Source organism: Stegostoma tigrinum, chromosome 15 (genome assembly GCF_030684315.1).
Source record: "Stegostoma tigrinum isolate sSteTig4 chromosome 15, sSteTig4.hap1, whole genome shotgun sequence".
NCBI classification, from domain to species: domain Eukaryota; kingdom Metazoa; phylum Chordata; class Chondrichthyes; order Orectolobiformes; family Stegostomatidae; genus Stegostoma; species Stegostoma tigrinum.
The window spans coordinates 31,683-55,432 of NC_081368.1; the positions used below are offsets into that span (position 1 = coordinate 31,683).

The following is a 23,750-nucleotide window of genomic DNA, read 5'->3' on the forward strand; positions in this document are numbered from 1 at the left end:
GGTCCCCTCTCCTCCTCCTTTTCTCCAATGAAAAGAGACCGAGCTCAGTCAACCTCTCTTCATAAGATAAGCCCTCCAGTCCAGGCAGCATCCTGGTAAACCTCCTCTGAACCCTCTCCAAACCTGCTGAGCTTTTCCAGCAGATAGTAGGAATTGCAGATACTGGAGAATCTGAGATAACAGGGTGCAGAGCTGGATGAACACAGCAGGCCAAGCAGCGGAAGAGCCCGAATCATCAGCTTTCCTGCTCCTCTGACGCTGCTTGGCCTGTTGTGGTGTTCATCCAGCTCTGCACCTTGTTTTCTGAGCTTTTCTAGCAGCTCTGTTTTTGTCCATGGCTAATGAGAAATTTGGGATAGAATTAGATTCAAGGAAGGGGTATACAAATTTGTCAAGAAAGCAGCAGACCTGAGGATTGGGAACAATTTAGTGTTCGGCAAAGGAGGAGGAAGGGATTAAGGGAAGGAAAATAGAGAGTGAGAGAGTAAGCTTGCAAGGGGCATAAAATCTAATTGTAAAAGATTCTATAGTTATGTGAAGAGGTCCCTTTCAGTCAGAAACTGGGGAAATTACAAAGAGAACAAAGAAATGGCAGACCAGTTAAGTACATTCTTCTGTTCAGTCTTCCCAAGGGAAGACATCAATAACATTCCAAAAATATTGAGGAACAGATTTGGAGAAATTGATGGAATTAAGTACTTCACTAAGTAGCCTGAGAAACAGTCGATGCATTGGATGCATCTTTCAAGATTCTACAGACTCAAACAGTTCTTATGGATTGGAGAATAGCTAATGTAGCCCCAATAATAAAAATTGGAAGTACACAGAAATCAAGTAATTGTAGACCAGTTAGCCAGACATCAGTAGTGGGGAAAATGCTAGAGTCTATTGTAAAAGATTTAATAACAGAGCACTTGGAAAACAGTGACAAGATGGCACAGAGTCAGCATGGAAGTACGAACGGAAACTTTTTTTTTGAGGATGTAGCTAATAGAATTGATAAGGGGTAGCCAGTGGATGTAGTTACAGAAGCCTTTTGATAAAGTGTACAATAAGAGATTAGAATGTATGATTAAAGCCAGCGTAGCATACTGACATGGATGGAGAACTAGTCAGCAGACAGAAAACAGCATTAAAAAAAATCTTTTTCTGAGTAACAGGCAGTAACTAGTGGGGTAATGCAGTAATCAGTGTTCCAACCCCAGCCAGAGAAAATGTTAATGATTTAGATGAGGGAACTAAATGCATTATCACCAAGTTTGCAAACAATACAAAAGTGGGTGGAAGAGGGACCTGTGAGGAGGATGCAGACCAGTTGAGTGAATGGCAAATGCATGGCACATTTTTAAATTCACTTGTGGAATGTGGGCATTGCTGACTGGACCAACATTTCTTGCCCATCCCTAGATCACCTCGAGAAGGTGGTGGTGAGCTACCTTAGTGAACCACTGCAGTCAGACCAACAATGCTGTTAGGAAATTCCAGGATTTTAACCTAGCAACGGTGAAGATACAGCTGTAAATTTCCAACTCAGGATGGTGAGTGGCATGGAGAGGAACTTGCCGGAGGGACAGGAAACCAAGAGTAAGAAAAAAGGGTCTTTTACTGATGACTGCAAGATGAAGTGTAATGTAGATAAAAAGCTAGGTCATTTACTTTTATGCCAGAAACAGAATTGCAGCTTATTATCTGAATGGTGATAGAGAAAGTGGGAGGTGCAACAAGACCTGGGTGCTTTTATACACCAGTCAGCAAAAATAAGCACACAGGTGCAACAAATGGTATAAAAACCAAAAGAACTGTGAATGCTATATATAAAGAACAAAAAACAAAGTTGCTAGAAAAGCTCAGCAGGTCTGCCAGCATCTGTGAAGGAAAAAGCAGAGTTCACATTTTGGGTCCGGTGACCCTTCCTCAGAACCCAACAAATACAACATACAATGAATACAACAAATAGTATCAGAGATAGTAGGAACTGCAGATGCTGCAGAATCTGAGATAACAAGGTGTAGAGCTGGATGAACACAACAGGCCAAGCAGCATCATAGGAGCAGGGAAGCGACAAGGAGGGTCCAGGCCCTAAATATCAGCTTTCCCGCTCCTCTGATGCTGCTTGGCCTGCTGTGTTCATCCAGCTCTACACCTTGTTACATCAAATAGTATGTTGGCTTTCATACTTGAATAATCTCATTTTAGGAGCAGGGATGTCTTGCTACAATTGTACAGGGCCTTGCTGAGACAACACCTGGAACATTGTGTGCAGTTTCGGTCTCCTTATCTGAGGAAGGAGGTTTTAACTATGGAAGGAATGCAACAAAGGTTTACCAGGGTGATTCCTAGGATGGCAGGACTGACATGTGAAGACATATTGGACCAGTTAGGACTATATTCACTGGAATTTAGAAGAATGAGGGAGGATATCATAAAAATCTATGACTAGACAGGGTAAATGCAGGATGTCTCCGAAGACCAAGGAATCCAGAACCAAAGGTTCCTGTCTTAGGATATGGGGCACGCCAAGTTGGACTGAGATGATAAAAACTTCTTTACCAACAGAGAGGAAAGCCTGTGGAATTCTCCACCACAGAAAGCAGTCGAGGCCGAAACAGTAAATGTTTTGAAGGAGTTCAATACAGTTCAGAGGTCTGAGGAAATCAAGGGGTATGGACAGAAAGCAGGAACAGAGTACGGAGTGGGATGATCTATAATGATCATCTTAAATTGTGAACAGACTCAGGGATAAATGGCCAAAACGCCTAGTGTTGCACATATTTTCCATTCTTTTTACTACACTAAACAAGCACAACATCAGCACAAAGAAAACTGAGCGAGGACATGATTGAGGTGTAAAGATTATGAGGGGCACGGACAGGATGAATAGAGAGCAGCCATTTCCCTTGGTTGAAGGGTCAATCATGAGAAGGCAAAGATTTAGCAGAAGGAGGGTGGTTCAGAGGGGATTTTTCACTCAGGGTAATGGAGTCTGGAATGAACTAACTAGGAAGGCACTGAAGACCGGAAACCTTATAATCTTTTAAAAAAGTATTTGGATGAACACTTAAAATATAGTAACTTTCAAGGATGTTGAACAAGAGCAGAAGTTGGGATTAGCATGCCTTTAGTGGTAGTTATGTCGGTGTAGACTCAATGGGCCGAAGGGCCTTTTCTACACTGTATGACTATGACTATTTGATCACTTATTTCCAGTTCTAATTTGGTCAGTTAGTTCAGAATTAAACAGAGAGGCCAAGCAGCATCTCAGGAGCACAAAAGCTGACGTTTCGGGCCTAGACCCTTCATCAGAGAGCAGAAGGGTCTAGGCCCGAAACGTCAGCTTTTGTGCTCCTGAGATGCTGCTTGGCCTGCTGTGTTCATCCAGCCTCACATTTTATGATCTTGGAATTCTCCAGCATCTGCAGTTCCCATTATCTCAGAATTAAACAGCTTCACTTGGAAATAACTCCACAGATCATGACCCTCCTGTAGCCACAAAACATGGTTCACAATAGATACAGGAGACTATGGATGGGCAAGAAATGCTGGCCCACCAGGGATGCCCACATCCCACAAATGAATACAGGAAAAAAAAAACGGAATTCTATGCTGTGGAATTTTGCAGCAGCGTGGTCAATCGGTTTTCCCATTGCAGTCCACAGGTTTGAGCAAGCGAGGCAAAAATAAATTACTCCGTTCTTAACGAAACTCAATGTTAATTTTAAAAATGTGTCTCATTATAAACATGGCCTACATCCAGTCATTCTGTTTATATAAACATTTACAGTCTTAGAATTTCTTAAATGTTACCCTATTTTATCACTTACATTCAGGATAATGTATTCACAATTATATCATCTGGCTCATTAATGTGAACAATTTTTACATGAAAGGCATTCTGACAAAGGTTCACTCAACCGAAAACTTTAACTCTGATTTCTTCCTACAGATGCTGTCAGATCTGCTGAGCTTTTCCAGCAATTTTTTTTGTTCACATGAAAGGGTTACAATAAAAAATTCCATCTGAAGAGTCTGGAATTCCAATTTTGTAACTTTTGAATGAAGGATAGTGGATTATGATCTCACTACGTCAGACTATATTTTTACTTATGAGTGGTGTACCACAAGGATCTGTTCTGGGTCCTCTTTTATTTGTGATTTTTGTAAATGATTTGGATGAAGGAGTGGAAGGGTGGATCAGGAAGTTCGTGGATGACACGAAGGTGGGTCATATTGTGGACAGTGTGGAGGGCTGTACTAGGATACAAAAGGACATTGATAGGATGCAGAGCTGGGCTGAGAAGTGGCAGAAGGAGTTTAACCCTGAAAAGTGTGAGGTGATTCATTTTGGCAGGACAGACTTGAAAACAGAATACAGGGTTAACGGAAAGATTCTTGGCAGTGTGGAGGAGCAGAGGGATCTTGGGGTTCATGTCCACAGTTCCCTGAAAGCTGCCACCCAGGTGGATAGAGTTATTAAGAAGGCGTATGGTGTGTTAGCTTTCATTAATAGAGGGATTGAGTTCAAGAGCCATGAAGTTATTCTCCCACTATACAAAAGCCTGGTTCGGCCACATCTGGAGTACTGGGTCCAGTTCTGGTTGCCTCATTACAGGAAAGATGTGGAAGCGTTGGAAAAGGTGCAGAGGAGATTTACCAGGATTTTGCCTGGAATAGAGGGAAGATCTTATGAGGAAAGATTGAGAGCACTAGGGCTTTTCTCTTTTGAGCAACGAAGGACGAGAGGTGACTTGGTAGAGGTGTACAAAATGATCAGACATATAGATAGAGTGGACAGCCAGAGACCTTTTCCTAGGGTGGAGGTAGCTATTATGAAGGGACATAGTTTTAAAGTGAAAGGAGGTAGATATCAGGGGGACATCAGAGGTAGGTTCTTTACTCAGAGTGGTTGGGGCATGGAATGCATTGCCAGAGAGGGTAGTGGAGTCAGCCTTAATAGGGGCATTTAAGCAGCTATTAGATAGGCATATGGATGATAGTATAAAGTAGGGGGTGGAGGTTAGATAGACCTTAGGATTAGGGTAAAAGTTCAGCACAACACCGTGGGCCAAAGAGCCTGTACTGTGCTGTACTGTTCTATGTTCTATTATAGAATTCAAAGCTCTGAGCAGCTAACAGCCATCCCAAAGTCTCTTTTTCTAAAATAGAGTTCTTCTTGAGATACTGGTTTAGTTTCTTACAGAAGCACCCCACTGGCTTCTCTATTCCATAAGACCATAAGACATAGGAGTGGAAGTAAGGCTATTCGGCCCATCAATTCCACTCCACCATTTAAATCATGGCTAATGGGCATTTCACCTCCACTTCCCTGCACTCTCCCCGTAGCACTTGATTCCTCGTGAGATCAAGAATTTGTCGATCTCTGCCTTGAAGGCACCTAACATCCTGGCCTCCACTGCACTCCGTTGCAATGAATTCCACAGGCCCACCACTCTCTGGCTGATTCCTCACTCATCCTGCAAAACAACAGCATTCCTCTCCAAATCACTAGCATCTATTGCCATTCTGTAAGATCTGGAAGAAGCAGGGGTGGCCAACAGTATTTCTTTTATTAATATTGCCTTCAGCTTCTCAAATGCTGCGAAGTATTCTGCTAAGCACCTACCACTTTTGCTTGTTTCTTTAAACAAGTTTGTACTGCTATTGTAGCAATCTATTGTATGGAATTTACACAAGATTCTGAAAAAAATCCATGTGTTCATGAAAACCTTGTGATTTCAGGCACAGTCTTAAGAGTCAGGAGTTCTTCTACTGTCTTCACTTTTGTTATCTTTGACAACACTTGTCCTTTCCGACCACATATCCTAAGTAAGTCACTCTTGATTTTGCAACCACTTTTGACTAAATTTTATCACTAAACCAACCAACTAATTACTTAAACCTGTCTTTGACTTGTCTTACACACGCTAAGTGTGAGTTTACAATTATAAACTCAAACTTTGGCTAGTTTCATAAGCCTCTGAAATGCAGCTGCGGCAACTTTTAATCCAAATGGTATGCCCCAACATTGGTATAATCTATCTGATGATCAGAAATTTCTTTAAACCTTGAGTTAATGGTAATTGCCAGTACTCCTTCAGTAGATTAATGAGAAAGGAATAAGGCACTGCCAGCCCCATAAATGTAATCTTCCAATCATGGAATTGATTCAAAATCTATTTTTGTGACGGCGTTCAGCTTTATATATTCTATACAAGGTCTAGCTGATCCAATCAGTTTAGGAACCAACACTATAGGTGAACTCCAGCTACTTTAACTGGGTCCAATCCAGTGGCTCTTTAGCATGTACTGAGTATATTTTCACCCTGGATAACAAAGTGTGAAGCTGGATGAACACACCAGGCCAAGCAGTATCTTAGGAGCACAAAAGCTGACATTTCGGGTCTAGACCCTTCATTAAGGCCCAAAATGTCAGCTTTTGTGCTCCTGAGATGCTGCTTGGCCTGCTGTGTTCATCCAGCTTCACACTTATCTTGGATTCTACAACATCTGCAGTTCCCATTATCACTGACATATTTTCACCCAGTCTTGTTTTACTTGGTTGATCCAATAAAGTTGTTTTATCAGTCCCAACTCTCACCCACATTAAGTCTAGCTAATGTAATACATCAAGGTGTATCTTCGTAGATTACCTCACACTTTCTCAGTAGTCTTACAAGTTGCTACCATTCTCCTTTCTTTAAATATGAGAACATAGCGTCTAACCGTCCAGGTATTCCAGCATTCACTCGTCAAATTGTAGGAGGTTCACCTTGAGAATCATATACTCCTCTTTCTACCTCACTCTCATGATTGTCATTATTTTCCCACTTTCTTAGCACCTGACATACTTGCTCCTTCTTATCCTCTTAGACAATATCTTTCCAGCGTGTTTGTGTGAGATAACTGATTCTTCTTCCTATAATCAGGAGTATTTATCAGTTAAGTCATTTTACTAACCCAAGCAACCTGTGTTTGGATCACTGAATTTCACTTTTAAAATATCCACGCTGTAAAGGCACATCACTTATTTCATCTGGGATAATGGGAACTGCAGATGCTGGAGAATTCCAAGATAATAAAATGTGAGGCTGGATGAACACAGCAGGCCCAGCAGCATCTCAGGAGCACAAAAGCTGACGTTTCGGGACTAGACCCTTCATCAGAGAGGGGGATGGGGAGAGGGAACTGGAATAAATAGGGAGAGGGGGGGGGAGGCGGACCGAAGATGGAGAGTAAAGAAGATAGGTGGAGAGAGTATAGGTGGGGAGGTAGGGAGGGGATAGGTCAGTCCAGGGAAGACGGACAGGTCAAGGAGGTGGGATGAGGTTAGTAGGTAGATGGGGGTGCGGCTTGGGGTGGGAGGAAGGGATGGGTGAGAGGAAGAACCGGTTAGGGAGGCAGAGACAGGTTGGACTGGTTTTGGGATGCAGTGTGGGGTGGGGGGGGGGGGGAAAGAGCTGGGCTGGTTGTGTGGTGCAGTGGGGGGAGGGGATGAACTGGGCTGGTTTAGGGATGCAGTAGGGGAAGGGGAGATTTTGAAACTGGTGAAGTCCACATTGATACCATATGGCTGCAGGGTTCCCAGGCGGAATATGAGTTGCTGTTCCTGAAACCTTCGGGTGGCATCATTGTGGCAGTGCAGGAGGCCCATGATGGACATGTCATCCAGAGAATGGGAGGGGGAGTGGAAATGGTTTGCGACTGGGAGGTGCAGTTGTTTGTTGCGAACCGAGCAGAGGTGTTCTGCAAAGCGGTCTCCAAGCCTCCGCTTGGTTTCCCCAATGTAGAGGAGGCCGCACCGGGTACAATGGATGCAGTATACCACATTGGCAGGTGTGCAGGTGGACCTCTGCTTAATGTGGAATGTCATCTTGGGGCCTGGGATAGGGGTGAGGGAGGAGGTGTGGGGGCAAGTGTAGCATTTCCTGCGGTTGCAGGGGAAGGTGCCGGGTGTGGTGGGGTTGGAGGGCAGTGTGGAGCAAACAAGGGAGTCACGGAGAGAGTGGTCTCTCCGGAAAGCAGACAGGGGTGGGGATGGAAAAATGTCTTGGGTGGTGGGGTCGGATTGTAAATGGTGCAAGTGTCGGAGGCTCTTTCGCCATTTACAATCCGACCCCACCACCCAAGACATTTTTCCATCCCCACCCCTGTCTGCTTTCCAGAGAGACCACTCTCTCCGTGACTCCCTTGTTCGCTCCACACTACCCTCCAACCCCACCACACCCAGCACCTTCCCCTGCAACCGCAGGAAATGCTACACTTGCCCCCACACCTCCTCCCTCACCCCTATCCCAGGCCCCAAGATGACATTCCACATTAAGCAGAGGTTCATCTGCACATCTGCCAATGCGGTATACTGCATCCATCGTACCCGGTGCGGCTTCCGCTACATTGGGGAAACCAAGCGGAGGCTTGGAGACCGCTTTGCAGAACACCTCTGCTCAGTTCGCAACAAACAACTGCACCTCCCAGTCGCAAACCATTTCCACTCCCTCTCCCATTCTCTGGATGACATGTCCATCATGGGCCTCCTGCACTGCCACAATGATGCCACCCGAAGGTTGCAGGAACAGCAACTCATATTCCGCCTGGCAACCCTGCAGCCATATGGTATCAATGTGGACTTCACCAGTTTCAAAATCTCCCCTTCCCCTACTGCATCCCTAAACCAGCCTAGTTCGTCCCCTCCCCCCACTGCACCACACAACCAGCCCAGCTCTTCCCCCCCACCCACTGCATCCCAAAACCAGTCCAACCTGTCTCTGCCTCCCTAACCGGTTCGTCCTCTCACCCATCCCTTCCTCCCACCCCAAGCCGCACCCCCATCTACCTACTAACCTCATCCCACCTCCTTGACCTGTCCGTCTTCCCTGGACTGACCTATCCCCTCCCTACCTCCCCACCTATCTTCTTTACTCTCCATCTTCGGTCCGCCTCCCCCTCTCTATTCCAGTTCCCTCTCCCCATCCCCCTCTCTGATGAAGGGTCTAGGCCCGATACGTCAGCTTTTGTGCTCCTGAGATGCTGCTTGGCCTGCTGTGTTCATCCAGCCTCACATGTTATTACTTATTTCATCTGGTGCTGTTTGTATTGATGAAGTGGTTTACCACAGCTACTTCACAGAATCACCACTTGAGTAACTTCAGCTGACTTAATCCTGGGCAAGGAGGGACTATTTTATGACAAGAGTCATAGTCATACAATCATACAACATCAAAAACAGACCATTCTGTCCAACCAGGTCTACCAAATGTAATCCCAAACTAAACTAGTCCTACCTGTCTGCTCCTGGCCCATGTCCCTGCAAACCTTTCCTATTCATGCACTTACCAACATCCACCACTTCCTCAGGAAGTTCATCCACACATGAACCACCCTCTGTAAAACATTTGTCACATGTATTTTTTAAATCTGTCTCCTCTCACCTTAAAAATGCGTCCCCTTGTCTTGAAATCCTCAGTCCTAGGGGGGTGAATACTACCGTTAACTCTATCCATACACTTCATTATTTTATAAACTCCTATAAAGTTGCGTCTAGGTTGGGTCTGTAATCATTGTAATTTGGAGGAAATAATAAGCAACCCTATTGAACTATACAATATTCTTCAGGGACTTGGCAGAATAGATTTATTTCTCCTTGTGATTGGTTGGAGATTCTGAGGACATAATCTCAGAGGGAAGTGTTGTGCATGGAAGACAGAGATGAAGGGAATTTTCTCTATAGAATATAATGATTCTGTGGAAATCTTTACTTCCAAGTGCCCATTTTAAAGCAGAGGTTGACCCCGCTCTAAGAACTAAAACAGAAACACTCACAAAGGAGCACCTTGCCCTATAATCTGAAAGGGAATGTGAAAAATAGTGCAACCTGCTGATCAGCCATTTCACGTGGTTAAAATAAAATAAATCCCTGGCACGCACTTTAAAATCAACAACAATTTATGTAACTCTAACAGTAAGCAAATTAACTAAACCATTAACAAACAGAATAAACTACTCCTAACTACAAACTATTCCCAAATAAAGCAATATTTTAATGGCATGCTGTTCCAATAAAAATATAAGTCCCACCTATAGAACTAGGTCTCTTGAAATTACAGAGATAATGGGAACTGCAGATGCTGGAGAATCCGAGATAACAAAGTGTGGAGCTGCATGAACACAGGTCAAGCAGCATCTTAGGAGCACAAAAGCTGACATCTCCGGCCTAGCTCCATACTTTGTTATCACTTGAAATTACAGCTAGGTTACGTGTTTTCTGACATGTTTTGTGCCTTCTCCTTCGAGTCTTCTGTCAGGACTGCCTTCAATGACAATTCCTCACTCAGGAAAATTAACTGGCTGTGCCATTGGTACCTTCGTTACTCAGATGGTGCTTACTCTAAGATGTGGAGGAGAGTCCGAGAGCCAGTGATTCTCTTGAGAATTGAGGGGTGTTAGCTTGGGTGGATGGAAGCTAGTTCTGGGGTCTTTGCACAACTGCCCCCTTCTTTTTATACCATTCATTACACAATATTATTTACAGTAGAATTGGTCTTATATTGTCAAAACCAGACTTAAATTTAATAGGGTGCTGGTATTTGAGTATCTGGTTAAAATTGATTGGCTAAATTCAAAAGCCGCTTGTTGTTTAAAAAAACTGCTGCTTGGTCTGCTAACACTTACGGCCTTTCGATACAATTCGGGTGCTCTGTCAACTTGCAAACTTTCAAGCTTCGGCTCACAGACATCCATGTTAAATCTCTAAGCACAGAAAAAGCACATGATCTTTTAAAGGGATCATGCAATGCTTTCCCCCTAGCATTTTAAAAACACCAAATTCCAACCTCCTAGTCCACAAGTACTCTATCCAAATTTGCAACAGGGCCATTGAATATATTTAAAAATCCAAACTCAGTGCTGAGACAGATTTTTAATCAATAAGGCATTATTCAGAAAAGGCAGGAAGGTAAAGTTTAGGATTATCAGATCAGCCAAAATATCACCTAGTGACAGAGTGAGGTGTGAAAGGGCCCACTTCTGCCCCACATCTTATGGTCTTATGTTGTCATGCTCAAAACTGAAGCAGATAGAACTCTCAAATTCCTTAACCTTACTTTGTTCTTTACTAATTAAAAATCTGGGTGACATTTAATCCAATCCAATCCTCACATTGTGGACTTGCATCAACTGTTTAAAGTTAAAATGTGAAAAGTTCTTCATATCGGATCCAATCCTCTCTGCCTTATCAGCATCACCGTACTCCTTCTGAATCTTGTGTGCCAGGTGTTTTCAAAAAATGATTCATTGCAATAAGACACCAAAAATACATATTCACCATCCCCTGGGTATTTCTGGGGGCTTCACTATTTTGTTAGAACAAAAAACAAAGAACAAAGAACAACACAGCACAGGAACAGGCCCTTCAGCCGTCCAAGCCTGTGCCAACACATTTTGCACTTCCATACTAAAACTGTCTTCACTTACAGGATCCATATCACTATTTCCATTCCATTCACGTATTCATTCAGGTACTTCCTGAATGAGGCTATTGTGTCTGCTTCCACCACCACCTCAAGCAACACATTCCAGGCCCTTGCCACCCCTTGTGTGAAAAGCTTGCTTCGCACATTTTTTTTTAAAACTTGCCCCTTCAACCCCATCCCACCCCGAGCACCTTGAATTTGTGTCCCTTAGTAATTGACCCCTTCACCCCAGGAAAAAGCCTCATACTTTCCACTGTATCCACGCCTTTCACAATTTTATGAACTTCTGTAGGTCTTTCCTCAACCTCCTCCATTCCAGTGAAAACAAACCCAGTCTAGTCAACCCTTCTTCATAGCTAAACTCCCCCTTACCAGGCAACATCCTGGTAAACCTTTTCTGTACCCTCTCCAAAATATCCACATCCGTCTGGTAGTGTAGTGACTAGAACTATACACAATATTCCAATACTAGTCACAAGTAGTTCCGACTAACAACAATTCACCCTCCCAGCCTGATCGTTATCAACTCCTTTGTCTGTCCAACTGCTCTTCCCTCTCTTTAGGCTCTATCCTATCATTTACTCCCTACCCCACTCACCTCCCTTTTTTCCGCATATAAACTGGCATTTTCCCAGCCACCACTGGTTCTGAGGGAGGGTCCTCGGACCCAAAATATTAATTTTGTTTTTCTTTCACAGATGCTGCCAGACCGGCTGAACTTTTCTATTAACCTTGTTTTTGTTCCTAATTTACAGCATCTGTGGTTCTTTCCATTTTTATACAATATTCCAAAGTGTGGCCTAACTAAAGTTCCAGAAAGCTGAAGCACAACTTGTCTATCCTTATACTTGGAGATAGTAGGAACTGCAGGTGCTGGAGAATCTGCGATAACAAGTTGTAGAGCTGGACGAACACAGGGGGCCAATCCTGCTCCTATGATGCTGCCTGGTCTGCTGTGTTCATCCAGCTCTACACCTTGTTATCCTTTTACTCATTGCCCTTTCCAATGACAGCAAGCGTGCCATAGGCGTTTTTTACTGCCTTATCTAACTGCGCTGCGACCTTCAACGATCTGTTGACCTGCACACCCAGATCCCTCTGCACATCAATAGGGCTCTGCCTGACACTGTATAATTTCCACCTGTACTTGACCTTCCAAAATGCATTAACTCATGTTTGTCTGGGTTAAACGCCATCTGCCTTTTTTCTGCCCATGCCTCCAACTGATCTATATCCTGCGGTATCCTCTGACAATCCTGTTTACTATTTGAAAATCCAATCTTTGTTTCATCTGCAAACTTACTAATTAGACCAGCTATATTTTCCTCCAAATCATGTATGTATATCATTCTTGGTAGTGTTGATGTGCACAGGGATCTTGCCGTCCATGTACATAGATCCCTGAAAGTTGCCACCCATGTTGATAGAGCTATTAAGAAGGCTTACGGTGTGTTAGGTTTTATTGGTAGAGGGATTGGGTTCCGGAGCCGTGATGTCATGCTGCAACTGTACAAAATGCTAGTGCGGCTTCATTTGGAATACTGCGTGCTGTTCTGGTCACCCCATTACAGGAGGATGTGGAAGCATTGGAAAAGGTGCAGAGGAGATTTACCAGGATGTTGCCTGGTCTGGAGCGCAGGCCTTATGAAGAAAGGCTGAGGGGCTTAGGTCTGTTCTACATTGGAGAGAAGGAGGCTAAGAGGGGATTTAATACAGACATACAAGATGATCAGAGGATTACATAGGATGGACAGTGAGAGTCTTTTTCCAACGATGATGATGACTTCAGCTTGTACAAGGGGGGATAGCCACAAATTGAGGGGGTGATAGATTTAAGACAGATGTCAGAGGCAGATTCTTTACTCAGAGAGAGTGGTAAGGGCATGGAAGGCCCTGCCTGCCAATGTAGTTAACTCAGCCACATTAGGGCATTTAAACAGTCTTTGGATATGCATATGGGCGATGATGGGGTAGTGTAGGGGATAGGCTTAGGTTAGTTCACAGGTCGGTGCAACATCGAGGGCCGAAGGGCCTGTTCTTCTGTTCTATGTTCTGCAAAGGTCCCAGCACTGACCTTATGGACCACCCTCACTAGTTTCAACCCTCCATTGCAAAAAGCATCCTTCCACAGCTATCCTCTGTCTCTTATGTCTAAGCCAGTTGTATATCCATCTTGGCACTCACCCCTGATACCATGTGACTTCACCTATTGTACCAGTTTGCCATGAGGGACTTACTTTGAAATTGAATTGAGGCATTTGACAAGATGTCATGGGACTTGAATGGAGAATGTAAAGCCATGAGGGACCTTGTCAAAGGCTTTACTGAAGTCCAAGTAGACAACATCAACTAATTTTTCCTCAATCATCTTCGCCACGTCCTCAAAACATTAGATCGAGTTAGTGAAGTATGACCAAAGGGCCAAACAGCCTGGTCCGACATCTATTTTCTATGTTTCTATGTAACTGTTAGGCTTCCTAAGAGTATGAAAACAAACAAAAACCTGGACAGTACAGAAAAACATGCATTACATCAACTGATTGCATGCTTTAATATTTTCTTCATAAAATCTTGAAGACTTTCTGGTGAAACAGTACGAGCTGAAACAAACTATTTTGCATTCAAGGATTTTTCTCCCTCTGATGTTGAAGCAAGGAGTAGCAATATTGTTCCAAGTCAGGACAGTATATGGCTTAGAGAGAACTGGCAGGTAATGGTGTCCCAAGTATTTAGTGCTGTTATCCTTCTACAGGTTTGTGACCATGGGTGTGGAAGATGTTGCCAAACGGGCCTAAGGAGGGTGCTGCAATACACCTCATACGCAGACTACACTGTTCCCACTCTGTTGTGGAGATCAAGCTGGTGGTGGGATGCTGATCAGGCAGACAGCTTTGAGCTGCTTGATGTTGCAGGAGCTGCCTTTACCCAAATAAGTGACAAATACGCCAAAACATTTCTGACTTCTAACTTATGGACAAGTGACGGACAAGCTTTGGGAAGTCCAGAGGTCAGTGACTAACTACAGAATTCCCAACCACTGACTTGGTCTTCTTGACAGAAGTGTTTATATGGACAGTCTAGTTAAGTTGATGGTGGGTGATTCAACAATGATATTGTCATTGAAGGTCAAAAAGGTAGTGGTCATTGCCTGGCAGATGGCTGGCACAATCATCATTTATTCAGCTCAAACCCAAAAATTATGCAACATAGTGGCAGGTAACTGATGAAAGACTTGTAGAGCAGCAGGCCTGAACATCTGAACTACCAGTCTTATCATTAACATCAAACAAGGAGAATGCAATAACATAAAACAAAGAACTGTGGATGCTGGAGCTCTGAAAAAAATAGAAATTGCTGATGAAGCTCAGCAGGCATACAGTAACACAGCGTGGAAACAGACCCTTCAGTCCAGCCTATCCGCACCAACCACAAATCCTAAACTGATCTAGTCCCATTTACCAGCACTTGGGCCATATCTCTTCAAACCCCTCCAATTCCTGTACCCATCCAGATGCATTTTAATTGTTGTGACTATACCCGCCTCCACTACCTCCTCTAATAGCTCGTTCCACATACGCACCACGCACAGCATGAAAAAGTTGCCCCAATATTCCCTTTTATCTCTTTCGCCTCTCACCTTAAACCTATGCCCTAGAGTTTCAGACTCTACCCTATCCTGGGAAAAACACCTTGGCTATTCACCCTATCCATGGCCATCACAATTTCATAGATCTCTATAAGGTCAACCCTCAGCCTCCAATGCTCCAAGGAAAAACGCCCCAGCCTTTTTAGCCTTTCCCTGTGGCTCAAAAATTTCAATCTCGGCAACATCCTTATAAATCTTTTCTGGGCCTTTCAAGTTTAACAAGTCTGGCGACATCTTTGGGAAGAAAGAGAGTTAATGTTTCCAGCCCAGTGATTCCTCATCAGAACAGTTCCAGTTGAGAATATGAAAGCCTAATGGGCCAATAAAATTCTTCATGTTGCTGCAACATCCCAACCCCTCAAACAAAGCTCCTTAATGTTCAACCACAAAATAATTTAACAATAGAAAAAGGGTTGTTCTTAGTGTAAAAAGCTACTTACTCGTATCACGGAAGGTTACGTCATTTCCATCATAAGCATTCTTCACTTTACTAGTCATTGTCCGGAGGGCCATTATCTGCCGACGAATCATCATATCTGGTTTGGTGATATCTACTTTTACATCTGGATTGTCAAGCTGACTGGCTAGTCCATTACCCATTACAGCAAATGTGTACCTGAGAAAAATAATAATTAATCTATTTATACTTTTTTTTTAATTCATTCACAGAATGAGAGTGTTGCTGCCTAGGCCTGCACTTATTGCCCATGCCTCATTGCCCAGAGGGCAGTTAAGAATCAACCACATTGCGGTGGGCCTGGAGTCAAATTTACGCTAAACTAGGTGAGGATGGCAGTTTCCTTCTCTAGAGGCAGTTAGTGAACCAGGTGGGTTTTTCCAACAATCACCAACAGATTCAGGGTCATCATTAGAGTTCTAATTCCATATTTTTATTGAATTCATATGTCACTATCTGCTATGGCAGGATTTGAACCCTGGCCCCCAGAACCTTACCTGGATCTCTGGATCAGCACTTCAGCAATAATGCCACTAGGTCATTACTTCCCCCAATCTACACAGAGCAAGAGAGTGAGAGTGAGAAAGAGGAGAGAGAGAGAGATTTTGCAAATAATAGACTGCACGGAGATTAGGAGAGATTCATAGTCTGCATCAGTAATGGCACACTGTACCTATGGCAAAGTGAATATCACCAAAAGGGGAGGTGGTGATGTAGTGGTAACTTCACTGGACTAGTAATCCAGAGAGATATCGGGAATTGCAAGTGCTGGAGAATCCAAGATAACAAAGTGTGGAGCTGGATGAACACAGCAGGCCAAGCAGCATCTTAGGAGCACAAAAACTGACGTTTCGGGCCGAGACTACTCTTCATTTTTTCTGATGAAGGGTCTAGGCCCGAAACATCAGCTTTTGTGCTCCTCAGATGCTGCTTGGCCTGCTGTGTTCATCCAGCTCCATACTGTTATCTAGTAATCCAGAGACCCAGGTTTATGAACATCTGCCATCTCTGCAACTCTTCTCACGGTTTTAACTTTCTGTTCCTCAACATGAGCTCTCATCACTTCTGGAAGTGAGTTTTTAAACTTCTCCAGCAAAATGTCTCAGAGCCTCAGATGTCTTTTCCATTCTGTCATCCGTCTATCGAAGTTGCTCTGTTTAATTCTTTCAAACTCAATATAAGTCTGACGTGGTTCCTTTCTTACATTCCTGAACCATTGTCTATATGCTTCTTGTTCTAATTCGTAGGGTCTAAATCGCCTGTTTTGCCCCTTCATATTTTCCTGACACAATGTGTCACCTTTTTCTGTCATTCTAAGCTTTCTTGGCATCTTTGACCCTAGAACGAAGAGGTAATGTTAAGAGCCATATCCCCACTTCTGATTTAACCCTGACAACGGGCAACTGAAGTTAAGATTTTCCTCTTCTCACTTCAGTTTATTTTCAAGATCGAGGACACTAGCCCCCAAGACTGTTTAAATTTGCTGGAACCTTTCATACCCTAAAATCTGTTCAAATCTGTCCAAATCCTGGACGTCGAGCCTGCAATCTTTTTATAAAGTGGAGGTTGACCCATCTCTGAGAACTAAAACCGAAATACCCGAACGAGGAGCACCTCACCTCAATCTATAAAATGATGATGGAATGTGGTGTAATCGGCTTTTTAGCCACTTCAAGTGGGTTAAATAAAGCAAATCCCTCTTACTCACTTTAAATTCAACAAGTAACAACTTATTTTTCTAACTCAAACAGTGAACAAATGAACAAACACAATAATTCCCTTCTAACTGCTAACCACTCTGGAGTACAAAATTCTAATGGTATGCTGTTCCAATAAATACATGTCCCACTTAGAATTTAGTGTCTTGAAAAAACAGCCAGGTTGTGTCTTCCAGAATGTTCTACACCTTTTCCATCGATCACTGTCAGGAATGTTTACTAGCTGTGCCTTTAGTACCATTGTTAGTTAAATGGTGCTTTCTTGAAGACATACAGGAGGCTGTGAGAGGCAGCGGTTCTCTCGAGAGCTGAGGGCCATTAGCACTGGCAGATGGTAGCTAGCTCTGTGGCTTTGTCCAACTGCCCCCTCATTTTATACCCTTGATGACACAATGAAAGACTTCACCGTCAAGAGGAGGAAAGCTCTCCGTTCCCAACAAAACGATATTACCAGTGAATCAAGACAGGGATCTCAGCAAACAGAAAAAACAGAATTACAACAAAGAACTAGAGAAATCAAGAACTAATGGCAGACTGAGAAAGCGAAGTAGCTGCAACTCCTTGCTGACAAGCATGGCACCCAGGTTTCTTTCGTGCCACTAAGGCAATATATAGACCCTACACACTTGGCCTCAAAGGAAACAGCGAAACAGAGAGAAACAAAAGAAACGAGTCCGTGTCCATTTGCTCCCTGCCCATCCGTGTACCTGTCCAAATATATATCTTAAAAGACGCTAAGGTGTCTGCATCTACCACCTCCCCTGGCAACACGTTCCAGGCGCCCACCACCCTCTGTGTAAAGAACTTTCCACGCATATCTCCCCTAAACTTTCCTCCTCTCACTTTGAACTCATGACCCTGAGTAATTGAGTCCCCCACTCTGTGGGGGGGGGGGGGGGGGGGGGGGGTGCTTTTTGCTATCCACCCTGTCTATACCCCTCATGATTTTGTAGACCTTAATCAGGTCCCCCCTCAATCTCCGTCTTTCTAATGAAAATAATCCTAGTCTATTCAACCTCTCTTCATAGCTAGCACACTCCATACCAGGCAACATCCTGGTGAACCACCTCTGCACCCTCTCCAAAGCATCCACATCCTTTTGGTAATGTGGCGACCAGAACTGTGCACAGTACTCCAAATGTGGCCAAACCAAAGTCCTATACAACTGTAACATGACCTGCCAACTCTTGTACTCAATCCCCGTCCGATGAAGGAAAGCATGCCATATGCCTTCTTGACCACCCTATTGACCTGCGTTGTCACCTTCAGGGAACAATGGACTGGAACACCCAGATCTCTCTGTTCATCAATTTTCCCCAGGGCTTTTCCATTTACTGTATAGTTCGCCCTTGAATTTGATCTTCCAAAAGGCATCACCTCGCATTTGCCCGGAGTGAACTCCATCTGCCATTTATCTGCCCAAATCTCCAGCCTATTTATATTCTGCTGCAATTTCCGACAGTCCCCTTCACTATCAGCTACTCCACCAATCTTAGTGTCATCAGCAAACTTGCTGATCAGACTACCTACACCTTCCTCCAGATCATTTGCATATATCACAAACAACACAGATCCCTGTGGAACACCACTGGTTACAGCTCTCCAATTTGAGAAACTCCCTTCTACTACTAGCCTTGGTCTCCTGTTGCCCAGCCAGTTTTTTATCCATCTAGCTAGCACAGCCTGGACCCCGTGTGACTTCACTTTCTCCATCAGCCTGCCATGGGGAACCTTATCAGGCAGTATGTAGGAAGGATGGAACAGCTTTGAGAGATAGATAAAATATCTACTTTCCATGGGGAAGACACTTCAAAGAACTTCTAAACTACAATGCAATCAAAGAGGACATGTTTGGATGATCTTTGATTGGACTTATAGGTCGGTTCACTGAGCTGACTGGTTTTCGTGCAAAGGTCTCATTCCACTTCTCCAGTGACATCTTCAGTGCTGTCTAGCCTCTGTTGAAGCATTGTTGTTCTGTTTCGTTCTGAATTTATCCTCTGTCAACATGGCACTAGCAAAGAAGACACTGACGCAATTACAAGACAATCCAAAAACACTGACCTCCAATGAAACCATCAGCAAGGACAAAATGCTGAAATTACGAGACCTATGCCTTACCATGCACTTTGTCTTCAATGGCCAGGTATGTGAACAAATTAATGGAACACCCATGGGTTCGCCCATCTCCAGTCAGTAGCAACTATGCAAATACTTGAACGCACAGCCCTTCCCCAGATCCAGCCTAAACTACGGATCAGGTACGTGGACGATACTTTTGTGATCTTTAAACAAGCAAAGTTAGCAGAAACACACCACCATAATAACAGCATATTCACCGGGATCAAGTTCACCAAGGAAGAGGAAAACAACAATCAATTCCCATTGTGATGGTGGAACAAATGAACAATGGTGAATTCCTTACCAGTGTATACAGAATGATCACACAGACCAAATTCTGAATTACAACAATAACCACTCCACCGTTCACAAATACAGCTGTGTCAAGATGCTATTTAATCGAGCGATAACATACTGCAACACTTTGGAGCTACACAAAAACAAACAGGAACACCTATATAATAAAATGTGAGGCCGGATGAACACAGCAGGCCAAGCAGCATCCCAGGAGCACAAAAGCTGACGTTTCGGGCCTAGACCCTTCATCAGAGAGGGGGATGGGGAGAGGGAACTGGAATAAATAGGGAGAGAGGGGGAGGCGGACCGAAAATGGAAAGTAAAGAAGATAGGTGGAGAGAGTATAGGTGGGGAGGTAGGGAGAGGATAGGTCAGTCCAGGGAAGACGGACAGGTCAAGGAGGTGGGATGAGGTTAGTAGGTAGCTGGGGGTGCGGCTTGGGGTGGGAGGAAGGGATGGGTGAGAGGAAGAACCGGTTAGGGAGGCAGAGACAGGTTGGACTGGTTTTGGGATGCAGTGGGTGGGGGGGGGGGAGAAGAGCTGGGCTGGTTTAGGGATGCAGTAGGGGAAGGGGAGATTTTGAAACTGGTGAAGTCCACATTGATACCATATGGCTGCAGGGTTGCCAGGCGGAATATGAGTTGCTGTTCCTGCAACCTTCGGGTGGCATCAATGTGGCACTGCAGGAGGCCCATGATGGACATGTCATCTAGAGAATGGGAGGGGGAGTGGAAATGGTTTGCGACTGGGAGGTGCAGTTGTTTGTTGCGAACTGAGCGGAGGTGTTCTGCAAAGCGGTCTCCAAGCCTCCGCTTGGTTTCCCCAATGTAGAGGAAGCCGCACCGGGTACAGTGGATGCAGTATACCACATTGGCAGGTGTGCAGGTGAACCTCTGCTTAATGTGGAATGTCATCTTGGGGCCTGGGATAGGGGTGAGGGAGGAGGTGTGGAGGCAAGTGTAGCGTTTCCTGCGGTTGCAGGGGAAGGTGCCGGGTGTGGTGGGGTTGGAGGGCAGTGTGGAGCGAACAAGGGAGTCACGGAGAGAGTGGTCTCTCCGGAAAGCAGACAGGGGAGGGGATGGAAAAATGTCTTGGGTGGTGGGGTCGGATTGTAAATGGCGGAAGTGTCGGAGGATGATGCGTTGTATCTGGAGGTTGGTAGGGTGGCGTGTGAGAACGAGGGGGATCCTCTTAGGGCGGTTGTGGCGGGGGCGGGGTGTGAGGGATGTGTTGCGGGAAATACGGGAGACGCGGTCAAGGGCGTTCTCGATCACTGTGGGGGGAAAGTTGCGGTCCTTAAAGAACTTGGGCATCTGGGATGTGCGGGAGTGGAATGTCTCATCGTGGGAGCATATGCGGCGGAGGCGGAGGAATTGGGAATAGGGGATGGAATTTTTGCAGGAGGGTGGGTGGGAGGAGAAGTATTCGAGGTAGCTGTGGGAGTCGGTGGGCTTGAAATGGACATCAGTTACAAGCTGGTTGCCTGAGATGGAGACTGAGGGGTCCAGGAAGGTGAGGGATGTGCTGGAGATGGACCAGGTGAACTGAAGGTTGGGGTGGAAGGTGTTGGTGAAGTGGATGAACTGTTCGAGCTCCTCTGGGGAGGAAGAGGCGGCGCCGATACAGTCATCAATGTACCGAGGTGGGGTTTGGGGCCTGTGTAGGTGCGGAAGAGGGACTGTTCCACGTAACCTACAAAGAGGCAGGCATAGCTGGGGCCCATGCGGGTGCCCATGGCCACCCCCTTAGTCTGTAGGAAGTGGGAGGAGTCAAAAGAGAAGTTGTTGAGCGTGAGGACGAGTTCAGCTAGGCAGATGAGAGTGTCGGTGGAGGGGGACTGGTCGGGCCTGCGGGACAGGAAGAAGCGGAGGGCCTTGAGGCCATCTCCATGCGGAATGCAGGTGTACAGGGACTGGACATCCATGGTGAACATGAGGTGTTGGGGGCCAGGGAATTGGAAGTCCTGGAGGAGGTGGAGGGCGTGGGTGGTGTCACGGACGTAGGTAGGGAGTTCCTGGACCAAAGGGGAGAAAATGGAGTCCAGATAGGTGGAGATGAGTTCGGTGGGGCAGGAGCAGGCTGAGACGATGGGTCGACCAGGGCAGGCAGGTTTGTGGATTTTGGGAAGGAGATAGAAACGGGCCGTGCGGGGTTGGGGAACAATGAGGTTGGAGGCTGTGGGTGGGAGGTCCCCTGTGGTGATGAGGTCGTGAATGGTGTTGGAGATGATGGTTTGGTGCTCGGGTGTGGGGTCATGATCGAGGAGGCGGTAGGAGGTGGTGTCGGAGAGTTGGCGTCTGGCCTCGGCGATGTAGAGGTCAGTGCGCCATACTACCACTGTGCCACCCTTGTCTGCGGGTTTGATGGTGCGTTTGGGGTTGGAGCGGAGGGAGCGGAGGGCTGCCCATTCTGCGGGGGAGAGGTTGGAGTGGGTGAGAGGGGTGGAGAGGTTGAGGCGGTTAATGTCTCGACGGCAGTTGGAGATGAAGAGGTCGAGGGAGGGTAGGAGGCCTGGGGGTGGTGTCCTGGAGGAGGACTTGTGTTGGAAGCGGGTGAAGGGGTCAGTGGAAGGAGGATTGGGTTCCAGGTTGAAGTAGTAGGCATGGAGGCGAAGACGGCGGAAAAACTGCTCTATGTCCAACTGTGACTGGTATTCGTTGATGTGTGGTTGTAGGGGGACAAAGGTGAGCCCCTTGCTAAGGACTGACCGTTCGTCCTCAGTCAGTGGGAGGTCTGGGGGGGGGGAAGGTGAAGGTGCGGCTGTCTCCTCTGGGGTTGCTGGCTGTGGAGGTTGTGGGCGGGGTTCCGTCGGCGCCGGCCGTGGGCGGGGTTCCGTCAGCGGTTGGAGGATCGGGGTGGGCGGCAGCAGCTGCGGTGGAGGGTGGTGTGTGGGGTGTTGTACCTGGACGTGGAGGTGGTGACTGCAGCAGCGGTTCCGGAAGTTCTGTGGCCGGCGGAGGCGGATGTGACGTCATCGGTGGGGTCTCCGGCCGTGTCCTCATGGTCAATGGCGGCGGGTGCATGGTGGGGGAGGGGCAGGGACAGAGTCGGGATTTGGGAGGCGCAGGAATCTACTTGTGGGTGGCAGGGGCCAGTAAGTTGGTTGTACTTACGATTTTTGGTGTCCATCTCAGGCAACCAGCTTGTAACTGATGTCCATTTCAAGCCCACCAACTCCCACAGCTACCTCGAATACACCTCCTCCCACCCAACCTCCTGCCAAAATTCCATCCCCTATTCCCAATTCCTCCTCCTCCGCTGCATCTGCTCCCACGATAAGACATTCCACTCCCGCCCATCCCAGATGTCCAAGTTCTTCAAGGACCGCAACTTTCCCCCCACAGTGATCGAGAACGCCCTTGACCGCATCTCCCCCCATTTCCCGCAGCACATCCCTCACACCCCGCCCCCACCACAACCGCCCTAAGAGGATCCCCCGCGTTCTCACACGCCACCCTACCAACCTCCAGATACAACGCATCATCCTCCGACACTTCCGCCATTTACAATCCGACCCCACCACCCAAGACATTTTTCCAACCCCTCCCCTGTCTGCTTTCCGGAGAGACCACTCTCTCCGTGACTCCCTTGTTCGCTCCACACTGCCCTCCAACCCCACCACACCCGGCACCTTCCCCTGCAACCGCAGGAAACGCTACACTTGCCCCCACACCTCCTCCCTCACCCCTATCCCAGGCCCCAAGATGACATTCCACATTAAGCAGAGGTTCACCTGCACATCTGCCAATGTGGTATACTGCATCCACTGTACCCGGTGCGGCTTCCTCTACATTGGGGAAACCAAGCGGAGGCTTGGAGACCGCTTTGCAGAACACCTCTGCTCAGTTCGCAACAAACAACTGCACCTCCCAGTCGCAAACCATTTCCACTCCCCCCTCCCATTCTCTAGATGACATGTCCATCATGGGCCTCCTGCACTGCCACATTGATGCCACCCAAAGGTTGCAGGAACAGCAACTCATAATCCGCCTGGCAACCCTGCAGCCATATGGTACCAATGTGGACTTCACCAGTTTCAAAATCTCCCC

At 46.1% G+C, this 23,750-nt stretch overlaps 1 protein-coding gene across 2 annotated transcripts in view; it reads right to left on the minus strand.

The window, feature by feature from the left end:
• Positions 1-23,750, minus strand: part of LOC125458723 (glypican-6-like) — a 141,479-nt gene that overhangs the window by 7,673 nt on the left and 110,056 nt on the right. For both annotated transcript variants that reach the window (XM_059651300.1, XM_059651299.1), the window contains one exon: positions 15,549-15,724. In XM_059651300.1, the coding sequence (XP_059507283.1) occupies positions 15,549-15,724 (176 nt within the window). The remainder of the gene's footprint in view (positions 1-15,548; positions 15,725-23,750) is intronic.